The 24,500-nt window shown below is 37.5% G+C and overlaps 2 protein-coding genes across 3 annotated transcripts in view; one reads left to right on the plus strand and one right to left on the minus strand.

Annotated features, from left to right (window-relative positions):
- The window catches only part of ppm1lb (protein phosphatase, Mg2+/Mn2+ dependent, 1Lb), a 43,381-nt gene extending 30,302 nt beyond the window's left edge, over positions 1 to 13,079 (minus strand). The window contains exon 1 of the mRNA XM_087795974.1: positions 12,329 to 13,079. Coding sequence (XP_087652100.1) covers positions 12,329 to 12,727 — 399 coding nt within the window. The 5' untranslated portion in view covers positions 12,728 to 13,079. The remainder of the gene's footprint in view (positions 1 to 12,328) is intronic.
- A 2,426-nt stretch (positions 13,080 to 15,505) lies between these two features.
- On the plus strand, positions 15,506 to 24,223 carry nmd3 (NMD3 ribosome export adaptor). Of its 2 annotated transcripts, none has more exons than XM_087796213.1 (16): positions 15,506 to 15,555; positions 15,826 to 15,898; positions 16,186 to 16,320; positions 16,407 to 16,503; positions 16,920 to 17,000; positions 17,082 to 17,210; positions 18,341 to 18,431; positions 19,224 to 19,302; positions 19,966 to 20,062; positions 20,393 to 20,510; positions 21,955 to 22,100; positions 22,520 to 22,632; positions 22,695 to 22,767; positions 23,623 to 23,729; positions 23,795 to 23,865; positions 23,954 to 24,223. In XM_087796213.1, the coding sequence occupies exons 2-16, from the start codon at positions 15,855 to 15,857 to the stop codon at positions 24,088 to 24,090; spliced, it is 1,518 nt and encodes a 505-aa protein (XP_087652339.1). In that variant the 5' UTR covers positions 15,506 to 15,555; positions 15,826 to 15,854; the 3' UTR covers positions 24,091 to 24,223. The 2 variants fall into 2 exon arrangements, with proteins under 2 accessions (XP_087652339.1, XP_087652341.1); XM_087796215.1 differs by having other exon boundaries at positions 15,526 to 15,649.
- Positions 24,224 to 24,500: the final 277 nt, after the last annotated feature.

Here is a 24,500-nt window from a genome sequence, read left to right on the forward strand (position 1 = left end):
TACTGGACGTGTAAACAACCCCGGCAGAGAAGAAGCTTGCGTTCAACAGACTGACTGACGAGTGCGACGGAAAGGAAGGGCGATAGATAAAAAAGAATCCCCTGGTTTTACACGGATGATGAGGAAGGAATAAATCTATGGCTGGGACATAACCCAAATCACACCGCTGAGATTAGTGTAAATCTAATCTGCTTGCGGTCTCTTCAACTGCTTTTAGTTTCGGCTTAGACTCGCTAAGGAAGGGAGCAGGCATGCTAAGAGCCTTAGCTGTTAGTATTAGCTCACAACACTATAAGCTCGCGCTTTCGTACGTTAATCAATTACTATCCAGCAATTGTTATGCTATGAGCCCAACCTTTAAACAGGCGCTGACAGAGACACCAGTTAACGCAAATCGCACAGACTATATTTTCGTGCTTATCGGTTACCCATCATACAATGATGGCAGTAGGCCGCAACCCAGCACACCATCGGTGTAATCAGGACCAATCAACAAGTATCTCAGGGATACAATTGGATAAATACACCTCCATTATTATTATATCATCACACCTTTTCAGACATTTTTTATAATATTTTATTCAAGACTTTTATGTTCCTTGAAACAGAGATTCATTTTTTAAAAATGCCAAAAATACTTGATGCAATATAAACAAATGAAATACGCAGTGGCATCGTAACATAAGCCAATTAGATTGATCCGAAAACATATTAAACATTAATTATATTAATAATATATTGCTTAAACAACATATGTGTTCCCGTTTAATTGGTAAATCTTTTAGTGAAAAAAGTACAAGCCAACATTTTTAATAATATTTAGGAAACTCCATTTGAATTGTTTTTATAAATGCCAATTATTGAAAGGCATTTATTTGTTAACCGTATATAATCTAACTAAACAACCAGACAGGGGAAATTAATTTAAACAGAAAAGCAAGAAAAGCCTATTCAGGTTGAAAACAGTCACAAATAACAAGAATTAGGTTGTCCAATGAATCAAAAGTTAGTCCAAAAGTGGTCAACTTGATCAGTAAACTTTATAACAGAGATATTTGTTAGATTTTAAAATATATTTGATAGTTAGAACAGCATTATTACAGACAACTTTGCATGCCAAGAATGTCACCATATCTACAAACAAGAGAAGCAGATGGAGCACGAATGCTCGTCCCCAGATGAAATACTAATGGACACAGGGACTCATTCATTCCTCTTGCTATTTGGCTGTTTAATTCTGAGTTTGGGTGCAGGAGTGGAGTGAAAAGATGATTATATGTTTTATCTTTGTATCCTTCTTCTTTGATCTATGTCGTTTATCTTTAGATTTAGATTGTGTCATCTTGCAATTCTGTGTGCTGGAAAAACAATTTCCGGAAGGAGATCTCCAGAGGGATCAATAAAGTTAGTCTATCCCTCCATCCATCCATTACAATGTGCCACAACTTAAACAATAGGTCAGCAAACAACCCAAATTGGGATGAACTTCCAATCCTCTTGCAAGATTAAGTTCATTTAATCATTAGGTCTGATTAACAAACCAGTAATCACCAGCCTGCTGAAAATAACCTCCCATCTGCCTTCCCCTTAACCTTGTGATGTTTACACACTCAACAGATTTATTCAACCCTTAAACAGCAGATGTTTTGCCAGAAACTCACACCATTATTAAATCAGACCTTGCACCACCCTTTTCCAATCAATGCCCAACCGGCGGAACCACGGAGAAGAGGAAAGCTTGGCAAATATGAACCAGCCGGATCACCATGTTGAGGACTACAAAGATTTCCTAAATTAAAAACAGTCTGGATCTTTTACAGCCAAGTCTCTTTTGATGGTTTGTATCTCAGAGTCAAGAAGAGCACATGTGCAAGTGCCTGATGTTCATATGATCTGCATTCCTGTTGTCTGGATCAACTGTGAGAAGCTGTGCAGCACATGTGAACGGCCGACACGGACCCTGTAAATTGTGGACAACAGTAAACTAGACAGAAAAAAAATAGATGGTTTTTGTGGTCTTTTTCATTAGAAAAAAAGACAAAGGATTCTTCCGAAAATGGATTAGAAAAGTTAATTTATCCCAGCAGGGATCATGTGGAGTTTTTTCCCCGAACAGAATGGAATGCTCCATCCAAAAAGCTTCAGTGGGAGACTGTTTGCAAGTGAGGGGACAAGAACATGTGGAGCTTTGAAAAAAAAGCCACAAGATTGTTTATTCTAACAACTCAATAAAACATGGCTTTTGAATAAAAGAAACCAGGTCACAGAAGACGCAATTAAAGATTAATTGAAGATGCAAAATGACTTCTTTTAGCAGAAACGTTGTCTCCTTCAGAAACGATGTTAGGAGTTTAGCCGTCTGCAGGAACTGCATGACCTTCAATTCATCAGGAAGAGGAACGAGGAGCCATTATCGGCCACCATTTAGAAACTTGCTCTTGTGCGAGACGTAGAGTTAACTCAATGGAAAACAAACTTGAATTTATTTTCAACTTTATCTCGTGGTGTGAAACATGTTTAATAGTATTACAAAACATAAGTCAAACTCAAGGCCTGGGGGCCTTATCTGGCTCGGCAACCTATTTTAATGTGGTCCCGCAAAAGCTTAAAAATGAAAAATGTTAGCTAAAAATTCTTACTAAGTTATGTTGGTATGTTGAAGTTCACTGCCAAAGCAAATGCTGCGTTGATCGTATATTGTCGTTTTATTCCAGCCATAGTTTTAAATTGTGTTTAACTTATCTTTAGTAAGGTTTTTATAGTGAGGTTTTAAATTGTTGTTACAACAAACTTGTTTCTAAATTATTTAAAAACTGCTCCTTGCACATATCTTAGTAGACGTAGTAGATAGTATTTATTTCTAAATCTTTGCACTTTATAACTTGTCGGAGCCAGCATTGTAAACGAAATTTGGTTCTGTGTACACTTTATGAATCCAGAATGACAATAAAGTATATCAAAGTCTAAGTCCAAGTTAGTGATCAATTTGTTGAATCGCTGGGATCTATTTTTCCTTAATCAACTATAGTCTTACTTCAACTGTATAGTGTCTTGAGATAACTTTGTTATGCTAAGACACTTTAAATAAAATTGAATTGAACTGTTTTCTAGGATTGTGAGAGATGCAAACCTATTGAAAGTTCCACCTGTTTTATAACAAACTGATTTAGGAGGCCTGAAATCATGTTAAACTAGATCGATTTGTCATTTGTTTAGTATCCATTTAGAGGAAGGCTGTTGACTTTTATAATATTTAATTCAACAATCCTCTATTAGAACCATTGGGCCTTAGAAAGACTAAGGTAACGATGAAATAGTGATTATTAACTTGACTTTTAAAAACTCAAAAGTGGTTCACTAATGAAACTACTCGGCTTTGCCAACTAGTTTTCTTTCCTCAATGATGCACCTGTCTCTCCATCAAGTCACTCCGAGCTTCCGTAAATGTCACAGTTGTGCCTCTTCAGACTCCTCGTTCACACAATAGCTCCAATGTAGGAGACTCTGTGCAGCTGTGAGTGGACGACTGCTCCCCGCCAACGCTTTCTTCCTGCCAAAGCATCCCAGTCGACAATCTAAAATCAGACAAACATTTGACTGTTCCGTCTGTGTCTGCACGCCTCTTTAAACAACATCTTTGCACAATTTCTGGGAACAACGTTTGGATGAAAGAACTGTTGATTTATTTAGAAAAAGAAAAACATGTCTTATTCTCAAGTGATATGTTTTTTAACAAAGTCTTTATCCACAAAGCAGTAGCAACAGGAGTTCAGTTGTACAAAGTCAGTTGAGTTGGGGTTTGAGCTAGAAAGGGTTCAGGCAAAGCAACATTTTTATTTAGCACCCCTTTTTTTTTTGCATCCACCGTGTCAATGCATCAGTGACTTATTGTTTTGTTTGTTATAATGTGAAAAAACATAAGCCAAATATGTCAGTCTGGGAGCTTTTATTCAGAATAGGATGCTACATAAATATAAAGTTGGGGGGTAAAACGATGATGAAAAACAATGCAAACAAACTATTATTATGTCTTCGATAAATGCCTCACTTATTTTGTTTGACAAGAATTATTCACATTATAAAAGTAAATACCTAATGACTATCAATCAACTGGTTATAAATACTGTAACAAGAGTAAACAAAGTCAAAATATTGACATGTTTTTGGATCATACAGTACATTAATAAAATCAATTAAAAAAGTATTGTTCATGCAATGACCTTTAAAAATCTAAACGTTTCTTAAACAAGCCTGTATGAGCTGCAGAAGCAGTGCGACCTTCAGGCCAGTGAAAAAGACAAATTTTAAGTATGCTCGGCATTTCAAAAATTTAACACATCACATGGGGCACGTTAGCTATACTAAATTGTAGAAGTATCCATGGACGACAGCCCACCACATCACAAGTTGCTGTTGGGCATTTTAATATGGCTGACAACTGAATACTCCACACATCCACATGTAAAGAAAGCAGAAACTTAAAGTAAAATAATTGAAAGGCGCAAACACAAGGATGGGCGGTGGGGGGGGGGGTACTAAAATTGCAAGACATTCCAAACCAGTTTTCCAAAAGACATAATTGGTCCAGAAAAACTTGCTAACAAACTCAGAAAAAAACCTTGATGCAACTTTTTTCAAACTTTGTGGCTTCAACTTGAGAGTATATATTTAGTCCTATAGAGGAGGCAGCGTCCTTTGAGACCGTTCAATTATTAAGCAGTGTGGGTAAGAAGAGAAGAGAAGAGGTTGTGAAAGCATCTCTAGTTTGGAACAATCGCCTAAATCGGCCTCAACACTGCATTACCAGACTTGGTATTAATGGCCACAGAGAGAATGTGATTTTGTGACGAACATCGATCAGTTACATGAGCATTGATGCAGGACGGTGTAAGATGATAATGCATTTTAAATTTCCTACAGTCAAAGTCACAAAATAAATGTTTGTTCAGTGAACAAATATTCATCTTCTCTCATTGAATAGAATGTGGCACTAGCCCTCATCTAACAGATCTATGGACTCAAGTAAAGAGGTTTCTTTCTTTTTCCCCCCAAATAGAACAATGTACTTAACTTGTTAGGCACAAAAAGACGAAAAACCAACAGAGAAATATTGGTCTAAACCAAAGCACTGTGTTCATGTTTTTTTTCCTTTTGGGTTTTCCATTTTCCATTCATGACTGTCCTTTGTGCATCGTTTGGAAGCACACTTTCCAGTTCCAGATATCTAATTGTATCTAAAATGATCCCTTATATATAGTGATGGTGTATAGTCTTTTTTTAGAATCCGACTTATAATGTTGCAGTTACTTTATCGATTTCGACCAATTTGAATAGGTAGTCTGGCCTAGAGAGCTAGCTAGGGATTGGCTAGAGGTGTGCAAGTTGACCATAAAGATGTACATTTAAATTACTTTAAAATTCCTCAGAGCTGTCCGTTCAAGAAAGACCAGTAAAGTAAGAACAGCGTCACTAAATCTGTGGCCGTTGCAGAGTCGAAGGTATTTATCCGGTTAATCATCAAGTCAGGTGTGTACAGGACCCATTAGTAAGGAAGCTTAAATGAAAACTGCTTTAACTGGTTCAACGATCCCCTAAAGGTGGATGGACTCGTTTAGACAGACTTGTTTAGGACCGTGCTATGTAAAATGTGCTAACACAACTAAGAATGAAAGGAATGATGGACAAGACGACTCCCTCCAAAGACTGTTGAGCAAAATAAACTTTCATTTCTAAAGCCTCATATTTTCAAGACCGTAGCATTGCATCTACTTGTGCGAGCTTGCATCACATTTATAAAAGGAGGAATACACGTTTTCGTCGACTACATTTCTTTAATCCTGTTGGGCAGAAGCATTTAGCCATATGCAGGCTCTTCCTTTCATCCCCCTACAACTAAAAAAAAATAATGTAAGAATCGCATGAATAACAAATGGTCTTTTAAGAATTGAAGCAAAAAGTGAAAATCTCTACTTCAAGCATCAGCCACTTAAATATTTTCCAAACTGAATGAATTCAAGATAAGTTGAAAAATAATTATGTATATATTAAAAGGTAAAAATAGTCATTATCCCTTTCAGACCCCGGGCCCCTCATAACCACAGTGTTCTAGACTAAATTAAAGAGCACGGCTCAAGTCAAAAAGGTAAACAGAGAAAAGCAGTTTAAACAGGTACACACTCTTCTGTGTGCTCTGTAGTTTAGGGTAATTCTTGCACGCCTGAAGCAAAAACCCTGTCTGTAAGGCATGGGCGAGCAGAATACAGCTGACTCTCTGCATGTTAGCCAGGGACAAATGGCTCATGCTGCCACTATAAGAATGCCCAGGGTGATCACTTTCATGAAGGTTATTCCCACGTGTCGGCTAAAAAAAAATCCATCTTCATTTAACTGATAAATCTCTCCACTGAGCCAAGATTTAAAGCAATTCTGAAGGCTACAGAGACATTAAACTCTGATTTTGAACACGCCGGGATGGGATTTGTGGAGGTGTGGGAGCATTTGTTTGGATCAGAGCGGGAGGTAGTCAAGTGTGAACACCGTGATTGAACTGGGAGAGATTCACATGGGCCAAGTTAACGCTGACCTGAAAGCCAATTCTTTACCACATGGTACGGCAGAAATGCATTTATTGTCAAGCAAATTACAGACACTCAAATATTAATTTTACCAGTTGAGATGTCAACATCTGGCCTGTCAAGACAAAAACATTGACAGATCAGAGAAAAAAGAAAGACTAACAGTTAACTTTGAAAGTTTCTCTCGTCTCTACAGAACAGCAGTCGACTGGGTGGACTTTATCATTGGAATCAGCCTCAATCCATTAGATACTGAGTTTGTATTTAACAGTGGTTTAAAAAAAAGACTGACAATGCAGAGTTCTGTGTAGGTGACGATAATGCTCCTTTAAATTTAAATTGAACAAAATTACAGGATGATAAATGATGACAAAAAATATATTAAACAAGTTTAGTTTAGTCGTAACACTGTTAAAAATTACTAACTTTTATATCATGTTGATCACAAATATGATTATTGATCGTTTCTTCATTAAAATTGTGAATAAAACCGTGATCATGAACAAAAGTCATCCAGACTTCAGAACCTGATTGACAAAAGGTGTTCATGCATAGAAAGACATCAGAGCACGGACCAGTTTATTGGATGTGTTTACATAATTTGTGTTGTTCTAATAAATAATTAAAGTGAGTGTGCTTCTTTTATTTACATTTATTCTCAAAATCTTATTAATTTTAAAATAGGGAAGACTCTAAGAATACTTTAATTTGGCTGGTTTATTCTAAGTGTTTTTACAAAAGTGCTATTATTATTTAGTTCTGGTCTCTCTACGTATTTTTCAGGTTATAGGGAAACAAAGTTAGGAATCTGCGAACACTGAGATAAAAAGTAGGGTGAAAAAATAAAGAGTTATAGTAATATTATGTGTTACAAAGCTATATATGATGTAAATGTAAGAATACTTGGGTTGAAAAGGTTGTAGTATGGAGATTTGTGTATTTGTGTATAATTCAAATTCATAACAAATTTTTCAGAACACTGAAAAAACTCACAACAAACTCTGATTTATGAGAATGGGAGTAAATCACCAGGATTAATTTTCATCTTTCTCAGAATTGTTACAATTCTCAGAAAATTGTAAGTTGAACAGCTTAATTATTTGGATTTATTTATCTAGGTTTGTACTTTGTAAATGTAAACCATAGATTAAGTGCGGTAAAATATCCCGGATGTTTATAATATATACACTGTAACACAATACGGTTGTAGACAAGTCGTTTTTCAAGTAAGGCAAACAAATAGGCCTTCTTGTGAAGTACCTTGAGAGACAGGATTTACGTAAAACAAAATGCAGACGGTTACCTCTTCGTATCATCAGTGCTGTCAACTTCTGTGCTTCAAAGTGAGACCCAGTTAAAAAGTGTATTTCACTCCAGGCGGAGCTGAGATGCAACTCTCCCATGCAACAAACCGTTCAACTGTGGAGGCTGAAAAACTATCAGATGAAAATATCATAGCGATGTTTAGATGATGGATGTGTTTTTGACTAAGGAAGGGAAAACGGCAGGATTTGCTGCATCTACGGCTCAAAGCATCATATTTGACTGTAGCTACAAAGACAGACCAATAAAGAGAGCGATAACAATCAGAACGACATTAATCATCCCACAACTCACACAATAATCCTCAGGGATTCAATCAGGCTCAGACATTACTGTAAACAATTGCCAGAATCTAGCGGGATATTTAGATGAATATTTATTAAATTATATATAAGGGATGAACATAATTGGCTCTGACTGAGGAGTGCGTTTTATGACTTGTGCTGTAAATATCATGAATTCTAGCACCACTTGTACTGTAACATAAGAATTGTATAAAAGGCATGAGTTTGTACATCTTTTGAAACAATTAATAGCAAAAAGCTTTGGCCAAAGTGAAAAAATAAACTACATACATTCGTGTTTTCTACCTTTATTTATTTCATATTTTCATTAATTATTGAATTTTCGATTCTTGAGTTGTATTACATGTTCTAGGAATTGTATTTATATTTGTTTCTATTTTCTATTCTAATATTTGTTACTATTATTATGTACATGCTTATATATTGTTATTTTTTATTTTACCCTATCACCCATCTACAAGTGGAAATAGAAACCCTGCACAACAAGAATTAAACGTTGCCCTACTCTTGTGAATCTCCATTATAATAATGCTCCTTTTTTTGTCCATTTATATTGGCCAAAAAAAGTAAATTTTTACTACACTTGGTTCCTTGAAAAAAAAAAATCAGCTTCTGTTTAAGTCTTTGCTTTTGAGTTATGCAAATAGCCCTTCTGTTAGAATATTATTTGCACCAATACTTACTTACAAATGAGTGATACTTTTGTGAGTTACCAGTTGACAGAATGCTACTGAGGCTGCAGCAGATAAAGGTGATGGACTTCAGACACCACAGAAGGACATCTGTCAAACCCAGCGCCTGCATCCGTGTATTTACTCAGGAAATGTTTCATTCATGAGCTCATGTTTACCTGAGTACACTTTCCCAAATCCTCCGCGTCACATGTATGCTTGATGGTTTACTTGCCAATTGACGCATGAACCCTTCATTCACGCGTCTGCCACAACACCTCCCTAGAAAAGACAACTGACGCAGCAACTTTGAGTGGGCGTCCATTGATTTTCAACAAACATCTTTCGGGCTTAAAACGGAGAAGAAATAGAAGCTGTTGAAGCATTTCTCGGCCAGCCATCTGATGTGGTCCTTGCCTTGGGCCACACAGCAGATTCTCTGAGATCTAAATCGATGCCCTCCGGTGAGAACGGTGTCTAAACTAGTAAAATAGTGGCGATTTGGACTCTGAACACGGCTGTATAGGTTGAAACACACTTTTGGACCCCCTCGACACAAGAAGCTTTTTTTTTTTTTTTCAGAATATTGACATGTTTGGAATCACCAACACCTACTTTGACTATGAATTACCATGATTTGTATTTATACACCCAAATGTGTTCTCACAACACCATTAAATATGCAAAATTCAGCAACAGTAAGTGACAGTTTCTGCTCATTAATATGTGTACATATGTAAAGTGAATATTACAGTGGTTCAATGGCAGATTACATTCACGGAATCATGCTGCGACTGTGTAATATATTAAAATCCTACATGGATCAGCTTTGGCTGCAACTTTACCTTCATCCTGTTTACCATTCAATTCGTCAAGCTATCAGCTATGGTTGGTGTTGCAGGTTGAGAGGAAATCCTAGGAGGGAAGAAGTGCGGCACAAATACTGCAGAGAGACAAACAATCCATTGACCAATTTTGGTCATAAACTGCAGCAGTCAGCAGCAATGCCTTAAATTGAATATTCTCTATGCCTTTAGGTGCCTATTTATAGCACGTTATCATCCAGCCTCCGTCAAACCACAGCAGTTTGCCTGGATAAAAAGAGTTGGTCTCTAAAAAAAAACAGCAGAGCTGCTTGATAAAGGAAAAACAAATCTCTATGGAGAGAGAAAGCATGTGATTTTACTTGTTTTTTGTCTCATATGATGCTTGAGGGTTTGAATTAATTAAGGTCAGAAAAAGGGAAATTAAAGAATCAGGTTTGATTTAAAAATTGAGATATCCGAGACAGAATCTGTTGAACCGATGAACTTTCTAATCTATGATGAAGGTAAAGTTGGATATATTTCTGTTTATCCTGGTCCGACCACAATTGTAAAACAAACTCCTAAATGTTGACACGACACAAGTTTAAAAATAACATCCAATCAATTGAAACAATCCAATAACGATGAATGGATGGTGATTTGTCCAACTGTCGCACATCAATAGTGCCCGAGGTCGTCAGGTATTTTCCATTCTTTGAATGGGCCTTGGGAAAAGTTACAGAACCAATTTCTCTGTATGCCCGGTTTCAGGGGAGAGTCTGAAGAAAGGAGGGTTGTACTTTTAATCCTGTTTGCAGTGAGCTCCAGAGCATGTGAACAAAATACGAGTTGAAACGCTGAAATAAATAGTGTAGGATTAGGGTTGGTTTTACTTGTGTACGAATACTTTAGAAATGAAGATGTATGACTCATATTGAGTTTGACACTGTAGAAGGTCAAGAAAAGAAAAGTTCATTTTCTTCTGGGCGTGTATCATTGGAACAGAGTCAAGATTTCATGTGCCATCATGACATCATCTGTCATGGATTTTGCTACAAACCATTAAGGCAACTACATAGGAATACAGCTCTGTCCAGTGGGACTTCAATTCAAACCACAACACACGAGGTTCAAAACGTCATAAAACTAATAAAAAAAAGTAGATGCTAAAAGCAGAACTGGAGACTTGGAGGAATGGAAAAGACATGTCCATCTTGGAATGTAGCTTCAAGAGAACTACTTCTGATTTGAGAAGCAGCTATTGAACCTGCAGATCATCTATAAATCTTGCTGCGTAGCTATACAAGTAATCAATAACTAGATTAACAGGAATTCAACCATTATTAGTTATCTCGTCCAAGTGTTCATCATTTCAGTATTTCTCTGCTCAGAGTTAGCATGTTCAATAAAAGCCTCTTAAAATGTGTTCTAGTTAAAGCTTCTCATATCTTGTGTTAATGTTCAGGAGTGAAGGGGCAACGGTGCGTGGGATTGATCGGAGCTTCCCAACTGTGAAGTTGTTTCTCAAACTCTCTTTATCTTTTATTCTGAAGGTGGAAAAACTGAGCCAAGAGATTAACGTTGGTTGGCTTTTAAATCAATGTTCATCGCTTAGCAACTCTGCCACGACTGAAATAATAAACAACAAAAAAGCAGAACCTGGCTTCATTTAGCAGTTGTCTCAGAGATAAAAACATCTGTGAGAGACTTGGAGTAGAGCATAAACCTCATAAAGCTTGAAGAACGATGAGGTGGATGATCCTCAACTCCCGGTACATGAGGTATTTTCAACCGGACAGCACAAAACGAAAACAAAAAAAAATGTGTACGCTTTTTTGTTCCATGTGTTCGAAATGTTCTTAATCTTTCTCCTTAAAAATGGGCAAAAAAGCATACTTAAATCAGTCAAGTTCACTCAAAATATAAACATATTAACTTGTGGGAAAAGCAAATAGTGCCCAGTTTTTGTCATCTTCATCTTCCTCCAAAAAGAAACATTTAAAATAATCCAAATACCTGTGTTTCTTGTCTGTAATGTTAATCCTGTTGTGACACCTCAACAAGAGGAATTATTCTCAAGAAAAAAAAAGTAAAAGTCTACATTTTAAGATTGTTTTAAAAGGAAGCTAAAATGCTAACATGCTACACATACAGTCTTTTTTCTTGTTCTTATTTTATTTTGATTTATTTTTTTATGAAAATTGATGCATTTTCTGTGGCTATTGGAAAAAAACAATTTCCCGAAAGAGACCTCCTGAGGGATCAATAAAGTTTTACCTTACCTTAAAATGCTAACATGCTACACCTACAGGTAAACCCTCTCGGTAAATATCGCGAGAGCTTCCAGTCTTCATTGGTAGATTTTTTTTTTTATTGGTCATACAATTTTATTTTTACTTTTTCGTATCTCAGTCGTGAATGTATGGTCTACATTTAACCGATCCATTATACAAAAAAAATATTGGGGTTCCCCGACCGAGGAAGTCAGTGACAATTATTCGTTATAAACTCTGGTGACGGGCTCAGGTATACTTGGAGTTCAAGTTTAAATATGGTTATTTTTAAGTATTTAAACTACATTAAAATACTTTTAATGGACTTTGGAAAGATTGACAGATTGGACACAGAGCATCCTTCTGGTCACTCACCTCTCCACCATGTCCATCGAAGACCCCAAAAATCGACGGGTGGCTCCTGTTGACGACGTCGGTGAGCACCTGGAACCTGTCCTCCATGTGGTCTCGCCGGCCCTGGATGGAGTACACCGCGACATTGTTGCTCTTGAACTCCCAGGTCTTGGAGAACTCCGCGTCCAGCACGTCGAGACCCCCGAAGCGCTCGTTCTGCATCATCTCCGCCACTTTCCCCTTCACCATCTTCACCGCGTCCCGGCTGGACTTGACGATGGTCTTCACCTCGTCCGTGTGGAAGAAGTAGCTCCACAGAGCCAGGCTGATGCACAGCAGGAACAGGGTCTCGGGTCTGAGCAGGAAATAACGCATGATTCGACCGAGCAGGGACAGCAGGGTCATGGTCTCCTCGAGCATTTATCGAAGGAGGATCGCGGCAGGTTGAGTCGTTCGCCCCCGCCGCGGATTTCAGTCCATCGTCGGCGTGTTGTGGGTCGGTACCAGGGAAGAAAGCATGCGGGGAGGAATCCTTATTTTGTAGGCTCGGTTTAAAACACACCAGAACCCGCTCGGACTCGAGGTCCAAAACGCCGCGAACCGAGACGACGCTCCGGTTTGGTTTCCTCCTCCAGACCCCCACCTAAAGTAGGCTAATGATAGCAAACAAGTGTCGGTTCCTTTGGCCAAGAACCCCCCGACTTCTCCAGAACTCCCGTCCCCCAAAAATAGCGGACCAGCCGGAACCCTCGCATTCCCAGCTGCCACTGACTGCGACGCTCCGCTGCTGCCAGACTACACGTCCGTGTTCCGTTCAGGGGAACGTTGTAATTTTTGCATGAACGTACACTGAATGAAGATGGATTTTTTGTTTGTGTTTGAAAACTATCCAGAATACCCTTAAATAAACGCGTATAGTCTTAAGGGGAAACTTTGTATCTCAATCTTAATTACTGCCAAATATTTGTTTTGGTTTCAGGTGCTAACTAGGAAATTTCCGACAGCCATTAAAGGCGTCTAAAGTTTCAAACCACAGGTGCTTCAATAGATTAAGAAAGTTAATATTTTTATCAAAGAATTCATTTATTACTTCACTTAAATATAATAATAAAATAAAATAAAATATAAATAAAAACTTCTTTTTCTTTTGTCGAACCTCTGAAAATAGAATTGTATAGAACATTTGACTGGATATTCGAAATAAATATCCCAAATATATATTTTTTAAACTATGATTGTCTTTATAGTTTGGCTAGATTTACATAGAATAGAACATATCATACTTTTACTCCGCTCCTGCCCCCAAATTCAGGATTACACAGCCTAATAGCACGAGGGAATGAATGAGTCCCTGAGTCTATTAGTGTTGCATCTGGGGAGGAGCATTCGTGCAACGATCTTCCTCTCTCTTTGCATTTGATGGATCTACTGACTCCTTCAAGAAACATCTTAAGACATTTTTATTTGTGATGATTGATTTTCTGGAACTCCTGTGTTGTTCTCAGTATTATCTTGACCTTTAAAGTATATACTTTATTGAGTATTGTTTTGATTGTTTAAGCACTTTGTGACCCTGGTCTGGAAAAGCAATATATAAATACAAATTACTTCTTTACTTACTTACTTATCATCCATGATGGACAGTAGTTGATCTCCTCTCTGCAACTGTCACCAGTGAGTCCAGCTTCATGCCAACCACAGAGCCAGCCCTCCTGATCAACCTGTGCAACCTGTTGACTCTCCTCTTGGACACAATCCCACCCCAACACACCACAGCATAAAATATATCTTATATACATGGTCTGTGTTGCAGGACCAGTTTACTGTCCAGCCACACACCGAGGTACTTATAGTTGTCAACTATCTCCACCTCGTCGCCTCTGATGGACACTGGACGTAGCTTCGTCCTGGACCTCCCGAAGTCCAAGACCAGCTCCTTGGTCTTTGAGGTGTTCAGCTGCAAGTGGTTCCTCTCACTCCAGTTCTAGAAGCCAAGAAGGTCGTTTACCTTGACCCACAGACAACACAAGAATCAAAAATTGAAATACAATTTCACTAGACGAGTTAATAAAAGCTTTAATGGTCCTTGCTAGAGTTGTATCTAAAAGTACTACTGAGCTACAGTTATTTATTATTGGGGCTAATTTGTTTACCAACAAATGTGTAAAAAAAAATGGAAAGGTATATTAACTGATAATTCACTTACTATTAGTATTAGTTGATTAAAATTGATCTATTGTCGTTTACTAATTCACAAACTGCGTCAATCAATATTTATAGGGAGCTTAAACAGGATGAGAAGTGAAGAGAAATACGCTGACATTGCACCAAATAAATAAACGTCATCGCCATAAGTAATGTGCAATGCAATTTAATTAATCTTTAACTAATTATTTGTACTCGCTTAAACTCCTTTTATAAAATCCAGATGAATACCTTGTTTTCCCTTTTAAATGTCTCATTCTAGCTGGAAAACAAGTACAACACGTTGCCGCTGGAATCCAATGCACTGCTATACTTCGAGTCTCTCGAAGATAATAAAACTCCTAGATGCTCTTCCATGGAAGATGCTCTGAAATGATTTTCTTTTAACTTCTTTTATTCTTCTTTTGTCTTGAAAAATGTGATGAAATAGTATTAGGTTTTATTTTATTAATATATCCAAATTGGTAATATAGTTTGCAAGGTAACAACTTTGGAATTATATTACAATATATTAATATAATATTAAAAAGTCAACTAATGTTTTGATTTAAGTATGTCATAAATTGATCTTGGATCTATTGTATCATCAGTATGTGTATGTGTCTTTTTTATTGTAATATTTACATTAGAAAATGCGCCTAAGTCCGCCAAAACATTTAAGGTATGTGACTGCGTGTCATCAATCTCAAAAGTCATAATCATAATGGGCTCCGCTCTCGTAACCTCTCGTTCGCTGAGATTTCAGACGGAGTAGAACTTAACAAAGCAATAACTTTAAGACATCATCATTATGATGGACTTACTGCATCTTGGAGAGGAAGATTTCAACATTTGAAACATGTGAATAAGTTGTTTTTTAACATTAGTTTGTCATTCTTGTCATCATATTATAACCACACACACACACACATACACAAACATCGAATTGTTTTTATACATTTTTTTATTTTACTCAGGCAATCGCAGCACAGCTCTCTCGGGGTCCTTGTTCCTTCCCTTACGTCATCGGATTCTCCTCCGAGCACCTCGTGGAAAACTGCATGGTGTGTTTTGGATTTTAATTCTGCATTAAAAGTCTTCATATTACCCTCGTTTACAACCTTTCAAGCTATTTAATAATCCTTAACATTTGTCGAAGTAAGTTTTTTATTTATTTATTTACAACGACGGTTCATGTAGCCACTCATGCTAACTAGCTAAGCTTTGCTCACCGTAATAACTTTAAATCTTACTGATGTTGTCGATCTTAGACCAGTAAACGTCGTTATCTATGGTGCTTTTGTTGAATGTTGTCATGTCTGTTTTCTCTAAAGATTCTCAACTAACTGACAACGCGACCGTCATGGAGTACATGCAGCCTGTGGGGCAAAGCAGCCAGGGCAACATGTAAGTGTTCCTGGGATCACATGGTCCTTAAGAGTTGTAATGCATCCCAATAATGACTCAGTTTAAGGTAAAAAAGAAAAAGATGTGCTATATATACAAGTAAACAGTCTTTGTAATGTAGGCTTTCATTTACAAATTTAAACTTGACTCTACACATTTCAAATCTGTCTATTCTTGTTGCTAAGGTGGATTTGTTTCACAGTTACTTTGGCTGTAGGTCATAGGACACTAACATTATGAATCATTTGGATATTTAAACTCTTAAAATTCCCTTCCTCTCCTGATAGCCTGTGCTGTACTTGTGGAGTCCCCATCCCTCCGAACCCTGCCAACATGTGTGTGGCATGTCTGCGAACTGAGGTCGACATCTCGGAGGGAATTCCAAAGCAGGTCACGGTGAACTTTTGCAAGCAGTGCGAACGGTGTGTGAAACATAATTTATAGAGATTGTAATCAAAATTCACCAGCTTTGATGTTCTTTTAAGTTCTACCTTAATGTATTTTTCAGGTACTTGCAGCCACCTGCTTCATGGGTACAATGTGCCCTGGAGTCAAGAGAACTTTTGGCTCTGTGTCTGAAAAAGCTTAAAGGATCCATGACCAAAGTAAGAGCACTTTCTCCCAGATGAGTTATGGTTTATCTTTACACCAACTGTTTATATTCAAACGCAGCAGCATCTGAAAGCTGTTTATAAGTTTCAGTTCAGTCTGTTTGTTCTTCATTTTCATAACCTTTTTTTTAGAAAGATACATTATACTGAATTCTGTTTATAATGATTGTTTTTGTCTTCTTAGATTTTATTTATAAACATTCACGAAAAACAGAAAACAAGCGAAAAACATTTATGGAAAATGTCTCTAAGAATATATTCCATTTCCAAACTATTTTAATTGCCCCTTTAAGAAGCCAGAAGAATGCAAAAACACCAAATGCCAAACAAATGAGTATTTTAGTCATAGCTGCCTGCCTTAAATGACTACACTTTATTTGTTTTGTAAGAATGCACTCTCCTTTTTACAGGTGCGTCTTATCGATGCCGGCTTCCTTTGGACAGAACCGCACTCTAAAAGAATTAAACTGAAATTGACCATCCAAAAAGAGGTAAGGCAAAGCAGACATTGTGGCAACATTATTGCATCTAAATGAAATATAAACATGCTAAACAACCTTTTACCTTTTCAGGTGATGAATGGTGCAATCTTGCAGCAGGTCTTCGTGGTTGAGTTTGTCATCCAGTTCCAGATGTGCGACGATTGCCACCGAGTGGAGGCGAAGGACTTTTGGAAAGCAGTAGTACAAGTCCGACAGAAAGTAGGTCTTTTCCTTTTGATTTGGTGTGTCTTCTGTTAGACAAAATGTTTTAAATAGCATTTGCCCATATTTAAGAGCGCTCAATAAAACACAGATAGTGAAACTAATTACGAGTAAAAAAAAGTTATTTTGACATTAACGCCACAAAAAGTTGGAATGCAGGTGTATAATCTTTGTATAAAAGAGCTATTCTTAAGATTGAAGCATATTTTTTTTAACCCCGAAAGTCAAATCTACCATATATAGAACAACAACATTGTATAAAAAAATTATAACCCTTAAAGGAAAATAATTGGGATTGTGATTCTCAAGGGAAATTGTGGTAACACTGATGCCGATAGACATTTTTTCTCTGTGATATACAATATAAAAGACTAATAACGTAATTGGTGTATGAATGATAAATAAAAGCTTAAGAAATTGACTTAGTTTTGTCTCATTCATACAAGATTATTGCTATGATGTCATAATGCTCGTATCAGCATAGATGATTCAGTAGTTTAAGATAACCTTGAAATAAATGGAAAGAAAATGGAGCAAAAGCAGAAAAGTCTGAATAAAACACAGTTAAATGAAATTTGTTAACAGCGTTTATTGTGCAACTAAACGTTGAACACCGAGACTTTAACAAAAACAATTATATAAACGGCAAATGTACAGTAAATAATAATAATATAATAAATGAATGCAAAACATCATGGTGAGAGAAAAAAATTAAACTATTTTGGATGTTCTTTACAAGCAGCACATCCTTAAATGCTCAATTATATTTAAACATGCACTTGATGTTGACCAAATAGAGCCTGTAACACTAAGAAAACGCTTCAGCAAAATTCAAATGTATTGTGTAAATTAAATATAGAAAGATAAAAAGAGAGAATTGTAGAAAAAAAAGAATACAACCAGATTTAAAGTCAACATCAAAGGTTTAAATAATGTGATGTTTATAAGAACCACATGTGCTCAGAGATATTTTTAATCTAATGCAAATAAGCAAAAGAGGGATTTTGAATTCACCCTTGTCACCTGAAGACATGATGCCAGTAAAAGCTGAAATCGCCCAATTGTTGTCATGTTGTGCAACTTACATTATGACCGCTTGAGTTTTACTCTAATCTTTTTCTCTCCAGACTCTTCATAAAAAGACATTTTACTATCTAGAGCAGTTGATTCTGAAGCACAAGCTCCACCAGAACTCTCTCAACATCAAAGAAATCCATGGTAAGTTATTAAGGGTGACTTCTTTTGAGATGCAAACATTAAAGGAGCAGTTTTAGAACGAGAACTTTTGGACTTTTCCTAATTCTTTGTTAGTGACTCATAACTTCCATAACTGTTGATTTTTTTTTTTCCTGGATCCATTTCTTTATAATGACCTTTTTTGCTTCCCACCCACAGCAGAATGTCCACTGTTAGTGTTCCTGGGATGAGGTTGAAACCTTATTAAATATAAATCTTGTAGTGTTCTCAATCAGACCATCACGTTTTATTTAAAGTCTAAAACCTCATTGTTGGCCGCTATGTAATGTGAATAACGAGCGAGCAGAACATAATGACGTGTCAAGAGTTAATTACCAGACAGCAGCCATGCATGCATATCTCTGGCGCCGATCACTTCACACAGCTACTTTCGTGCGGACCCTCTGAGGGGCGTCTCTGTGCATCCAATCACTGTGTTGTAATCAGGTCCGACATTCCACACTCTGTGAGCACTGCAGACCTCTTAGGGCATTTAGAGAATTGAACCTCACACACACAAGCATCCGCATGAGTGACAGACCAGCACTTGTTCCCGGCACTGTTTGACAGCACCGTGACGTGGATTTTGGCTCAAGTTGAATCATCCCCACGTTTCCTGAAGATCTTTTAAAGTACATGTGTCTGCCAGATATCAATCCCTTTAACTTGTCTGTGTGTGTGTCTCGCCATGTGGACATGGTTTGCACAGACATCTGTACTGAATTTATTGCTGCAGATTTCAGGAATCTAATTCTGTTTTTGTTTGTTTTACAGATGGTATTGATTTTTACTTCGGGTCCAAGCAGCATGCTCTGAAGATGGTTGACTTCCTTCAGTGCACTGTGCCGTGCAGGTGAGCAAGTCTGCAGAGGAAAAAAATGTTTTGTCTGTGAAAGAGTTCATTTATATTTATTTATTATTAATAAAGAATCTTTTTTCATTCATAAATTTGACACACATTTCTTTTTTTGACTCATTAAAGTGTACATTCGGGTAATTGTATATTTTTAAATTTAGAATACTTGTGATAGTAATAGGTATTAAATTGTATTGCTTTGTCTTGAACATTTTAAAACATGTTTTGGTTTATGTGAAAATGATCTCTGTTTAGGTGCTGTAGGTCCAACGTGAAATTATCATTTCCATGTCTTAATGTAGGGCTGAACATTTTTCAAATGTTGAAGTCATGTCCTGCCCTGCTTTGTTTATACAACAAATCCCTTGGAGGTGGAGACTTCCAGGCTTATATCGAAGCCTCGACGAGAGGAATTGTTCTGTAAAAAAAAAAAATGCTATTTAAAATTTCTTTGTAGAGGAAGTTAAAACAGAAGAATAACAAACAATACAGACAGGAAGTACTCTGGGTAAAGTACTCTGGGTAAATATTGCGGGTGCTTTTGGTGTGGACAGTAGACTGTAATTTAATAATGTTACCAAAAGACTGAAGTTCATCTTCAAGTTGTGTTGTGTTTAGTGTGCTTAAGTTGGCATTATAAAAGTTCATTTTGTTTTGCAGGTCAAAGACATCTCAGCGCCTGATCTCTCACGACATCCACTCAAACACCTTCAACTATAAAAGCACCTACTCTATGGAGATAGTCCCTGTTTGTAAGGTACATTGAATTCCAAATGTATTTTTTCCAGAACTCTTTATGGACTTCTTGACTCCATTTAATAAAGAAATGTGTTTTAAAAAATGTATGTTGGAGAAAGAATTTGAGATTAAAAGAAAGATTTAGTAAAGTAACCCAAACTGTTAGGAATAAGAAAATTAGTTTTTTTTTTAACTGCTAGATAAGAAAATTCCTTTCACCAGAGTGCTTCCATGATGACTAGACCATTTATTGGCACGCTTTGCACTCGGGCAGGGGTTGTACCGTGTTTGTTCTGTCCCTCTGACCTGAGCCTGATCTCTGCCTGTCTTGCTTGTTTCCCGTTTCCAGGACAACGTGGTTTGCCTTTCACCACGTCTGGCACAGGCTCTGGGAAACATGGGTCAAGTTTGTGTGTGTGCTCGTGTCACCAGCACCATCCACCTCATCGACCCAAACACTCTGCAAAGTGAGTTTCTCTTGTGCCAGCGAGCCCATTGCTGACACTTTTCTGAGTTCAAGTAAATCGTTCTGTTCAATGTGAAAAGTGGTTTTGTTTATATTTAGTGAGTTTCAAAATGAAATGGATGCTTTACTAGTTCCACAGAAAGACTTTTGTGCCTCGACTCTTTGTAGTTGAAACGTGGTGTTTTGAAAATGTTTTTTCCTTTTAAAGACTGCCAACATTTATCATGTATAGAGGTTTCTGCATAAAACATAAACTGAAACAGTCACTAGGAATTTTTTAAACATTATTCAATTCACTTGATTCAATGTAGCCTAAAGTTGGCTGAAGGCTCGATGGGTAAGTGGTTCACATGCAAACATTTCCCTGAAAGATGCATCAGATCCACAGTTTTCATGTAAAACAAAGTCAAGTAACTCGGGTCTTTGTGTTCTTAAAGTTTTAAGGGAAAAATAAGGTAAATATGATAACATAAATAAACTTTGACACTTTTTGCTTTTACAATTGCAACATCATTTTTCATAATACCTCAACAGGACTGTATTGATTTCAATTTTTCTAAATCAACATCCCATCAGCCATTAAAATGTTGTCTGCTAGATGGAAGCAGTCATTACATCGTCAGCAGCTAAAAAACAACAAAGTCCTCTAGGATCCTGGCGAGGACTGAGGACTAGAGGGTACAGTCGACTCCAGCAGCTTTTAAAGCTGATGTTTGGACATATTTTGGTTAAAAAACAAATTACCACTTCGTCGAGATCTGTAAATTCTGCAATACAAGAGTCAAGTACTCGACATTACTACAAATATATATTTTACTACAATCTCGAAATATTGTATCATTGCCTCGATATCTTGATGCGTCTCACCAGATTCTTGCATATAGACGTCCCTAGTGGGAGCCAGTTTATTTAATGTTTAATAAACACTAGTGCATTATTACTGTGCAGCTTTGGAGGTATGATTTTCGGGGTACAGTACAAGTAACATTTGTTCTGTTGGTCAGTCTGATTGTCCTCTCCTTCTGGAGTCGGGTTCGGGTCTGCTGTTTTCTGCGACATTTTGGAATCAGACCGTTTTAATTACACTTGAAAGACTCCATCTGTAGCAGGAAGTGTCTCGACTGAGTGCAAATCAGAAACTGCCCACAGGCAAATATCTTGTTAGTCGGCTCCGCGATGTGGTTGAAATGAACAAGGGGATGAAATGATGAAGCGCTATGCTGTCTGTTTGGAATATATTTTCTTATGCATAAATCAGTCTGCGGTGATGACACTTCTCTCTCGACTTGTTTATAAGTGATAGACGGAAGAAATGTTTTGTTAGTTTTTTTTTTCTCCGATTTGTGATTTGAAACGTCTTGTATAATCTTTCACTTGAGTTTGATGAAAGGCCCAAAATGTGGAACTTGAGACTCATTCATGACACGTATATTTCCCTCTTACAGTCGCTGAGGTGGATGGAAACACATACTGGCGTAACCCGTTCCACAGCCTCTGTAACCCACGGCAACTGGAGGAGTTCATCGTCATGGACAACGACATCATCAGAGACCAGAAACTGGGTGCCGGCGCTGGCACGAGGTCCAACAAGGTGAGCACGGCAGCATTTAATTTTGCCTGTAGCTGCAGAAGCGATTGTATTATAGCAGGATCGTTGCTCTTCTGCTGGAGCTGAAATCAATAGTAGACCATTAGATTGCCTCCAAACCTGATTGTGGGACGCACGCCAGAGAAGCACACACGCTCAGGAGTGTTTTTTAACACTTGTACGGGTGTTCTGCCCGAGCGCTGCTTTGAATTGATGAAAGTGTCACAACAAATTGCTGCTAAACAAAAGTTGCGTTGCAGGAACCTGAAGCAAAGTTAGATGGTTCATCACTTTGGAGCTTTAAAGGCCTGACATTTTGCTTGTTTCATTGATGCAGAACAGATAGTAGAAAATGTTTTTAAACCAAACTTCATGTGAATACTGAATGATGAGGTGGTAACTCTACACTGTCATGTGTGCAGCACATGCTGGCCGAGGTCTGGGTCCAGAAGACGTCCGAGTTGAACACCAGTCAGCAGTACCACTGCCGCACCCACTTGGGTCACCTGCTCAACATCGGAGATTTTGTGTTGGGGTGAGTCTTTCAAACCTCATCTCATGTGAGAAACGCTACTCATCATCATTTATCATCATCAGGTTTGACTTTGCCAACTCCAATGTCAACGACGAGTTCCTCAACAAGATGAATCCTCATCACCTGCCCGATGTGGTGAGACGATCTCCCTTTACCTCAATGAAAATATGTCTTATATGTTTGTTTTGGCTGCTTAAGTGCAGTTAAATCTTACTGTCTGTTTACGTTTTTATCAGGGATCCCACATATCTGCTATTTTTCAAGCTCAGAACAGTATTTTCAATACTTTCCTTTAATTTCTATGTAAAACTGTTCTCAAACCACGTGCCACACTTCACATTTCTCCCACTTGTATTTACCAATTAAATTATATTTTTTAAATGATAATATACATTGGTCCTTTTTGCATAAATCTAGCCAATTACAGAAGGCACCACGCAATATTAACCAATCGGAAGCAACATAAGGCTGGTCTGTCTTTCATTTCAGCCTTGTAAACCTTCATTATCACGGTCGCACTCTTTACTGTTTAATATCCAGGTTTCAATTATTTATTAGATCATTCGCCATATCTATTGATTGTTTAAAACTAAGTTTCAGATTGTCACCCAATAAATAAAATGGCAGGGTTAAGATTTGAAATAATACAATTTCATTACATTTGGATGTAGAATTTTGGAGAAATGGATAATTCAAACATAATATTTTAGCTTTGACTCATACGCGTCATATCTATGATATCAATAATTGATCCTCCCTTACGATCAATGACTTTTCATAGATCTCTTCTAGAAGATGTAGACTATTAACCCAAAAATATAATAACATGCATTTATTATTTTTAAATGTGAAACCAAGAAAGAGTGAATGAATTTTCAACCCCCTCCAATTGATTTACCTAACTGGGATCCCTGTTTGTGTTCAGTGAGAGAGTTTTGCTTGCTGAACACTGCCCTCTTGTGGTCAAGATTTGAACCAAACTCTTCACAGGTGCTCGTCAAGAAGAGCTACGACCGCAGCAGGAGAGTCAAACGGAGAAACTGGAAACTGCAGGAGATGGAAAAAGACGGAGAAGGAGCAGACACAGACGACGAGAGGTGGATTTCTCATGGGAAGGTTTCAAATTTTCGGCATGTTTTACATTTGACTGTTTGTCCTGCAGGCATTACCAGGACTTCCTGGAGGACCTGGAGGAGGATGAAGTGCTGAGGAAAAATGTGAACATCTACAGAGGTGAGCCCACCCTCAGTCACACTGTGGTCAACAGTCATGCCCTGGTGACCTTGAGGACGGTTGATCAAGAGAGTTTTATCATTTTCAGATGCTTCCAAGATGCCGGTGGAGAGCGACAATGAGGACGACGGAGCTCCTCGTATCTCCCTGACGGAGATGATGGAGGAGCTCAGTCTAAACGATGCTACAGGCGGAGAAGGCGCTGACATGATGACGGAGTCTTAGGCGGAGGTTCATGGACTGATCATGTGACAAACTGTGTCAATGATTCTTCGTGTTAAAATCCAATATATCTGATGAGGGATCATGTAAGAGGCTTATGTCAATTATTAAATTCATTAAATCATGTCAAACACTTGTGTTTCTCCTGTTTTACCAACATCGTCCACCAGAGGGAGTTATAACAGTTGTTTTTCTACATACAGTTCAGTGACTGAACTCATGGATGCTCAAATAACGTCCATAAAAATGCTACATAAATGTATCTTCATATTTCTTAAACTGAGCATTTTAATCGGGATTTTTTGTTTTAAACCATCAAGATCTTCAGAATGAGAAGTTTAAAGGTGCCTTGATGCATTCCATTATGTTAGAGTCTATGTGTTATCTAAAAAACTGTATCAAAGTCTGTGTTA

Source organism: Callionymus lyra, chromosome 7 (genome assembly GCF_982586985.1).
Source record: "Callionymus lyra chromosome 7, fCalLyr1.hap1.1, whole genome shotgun sequence".
Lineage (NCBI taxonomy): Eukaryota > Metazoa > Chordata > Actinopteri > Syngnathiformes > Callionymidae > Callionymus > Callionymus lyra.

Bases quoted from the DNA above. Each gene is read 5' to 3' on its own strand.
- nmd3 (XM_087796213.1), top strand. From the start codon at position 15,855: ATGGAGTACATGCAGCCTGTGGGGCAAAGCAGCCAGGGCAACAT. The intron at 17,211-18,340 runs GTAGGTCTTTTC...TTTTCTCTCCAG, and splicing joins TAGTACAAGTCCGACAGAAA to ACTCTTCATAAAAAGACATT. The intron at 22,633-22,694 runs GTGAGTCTTTCA...TATCATCATCAG, and splicing joins ATCGGAGATTTTGTGTTGGG to GTTTGACTTTGCCAACTCCA.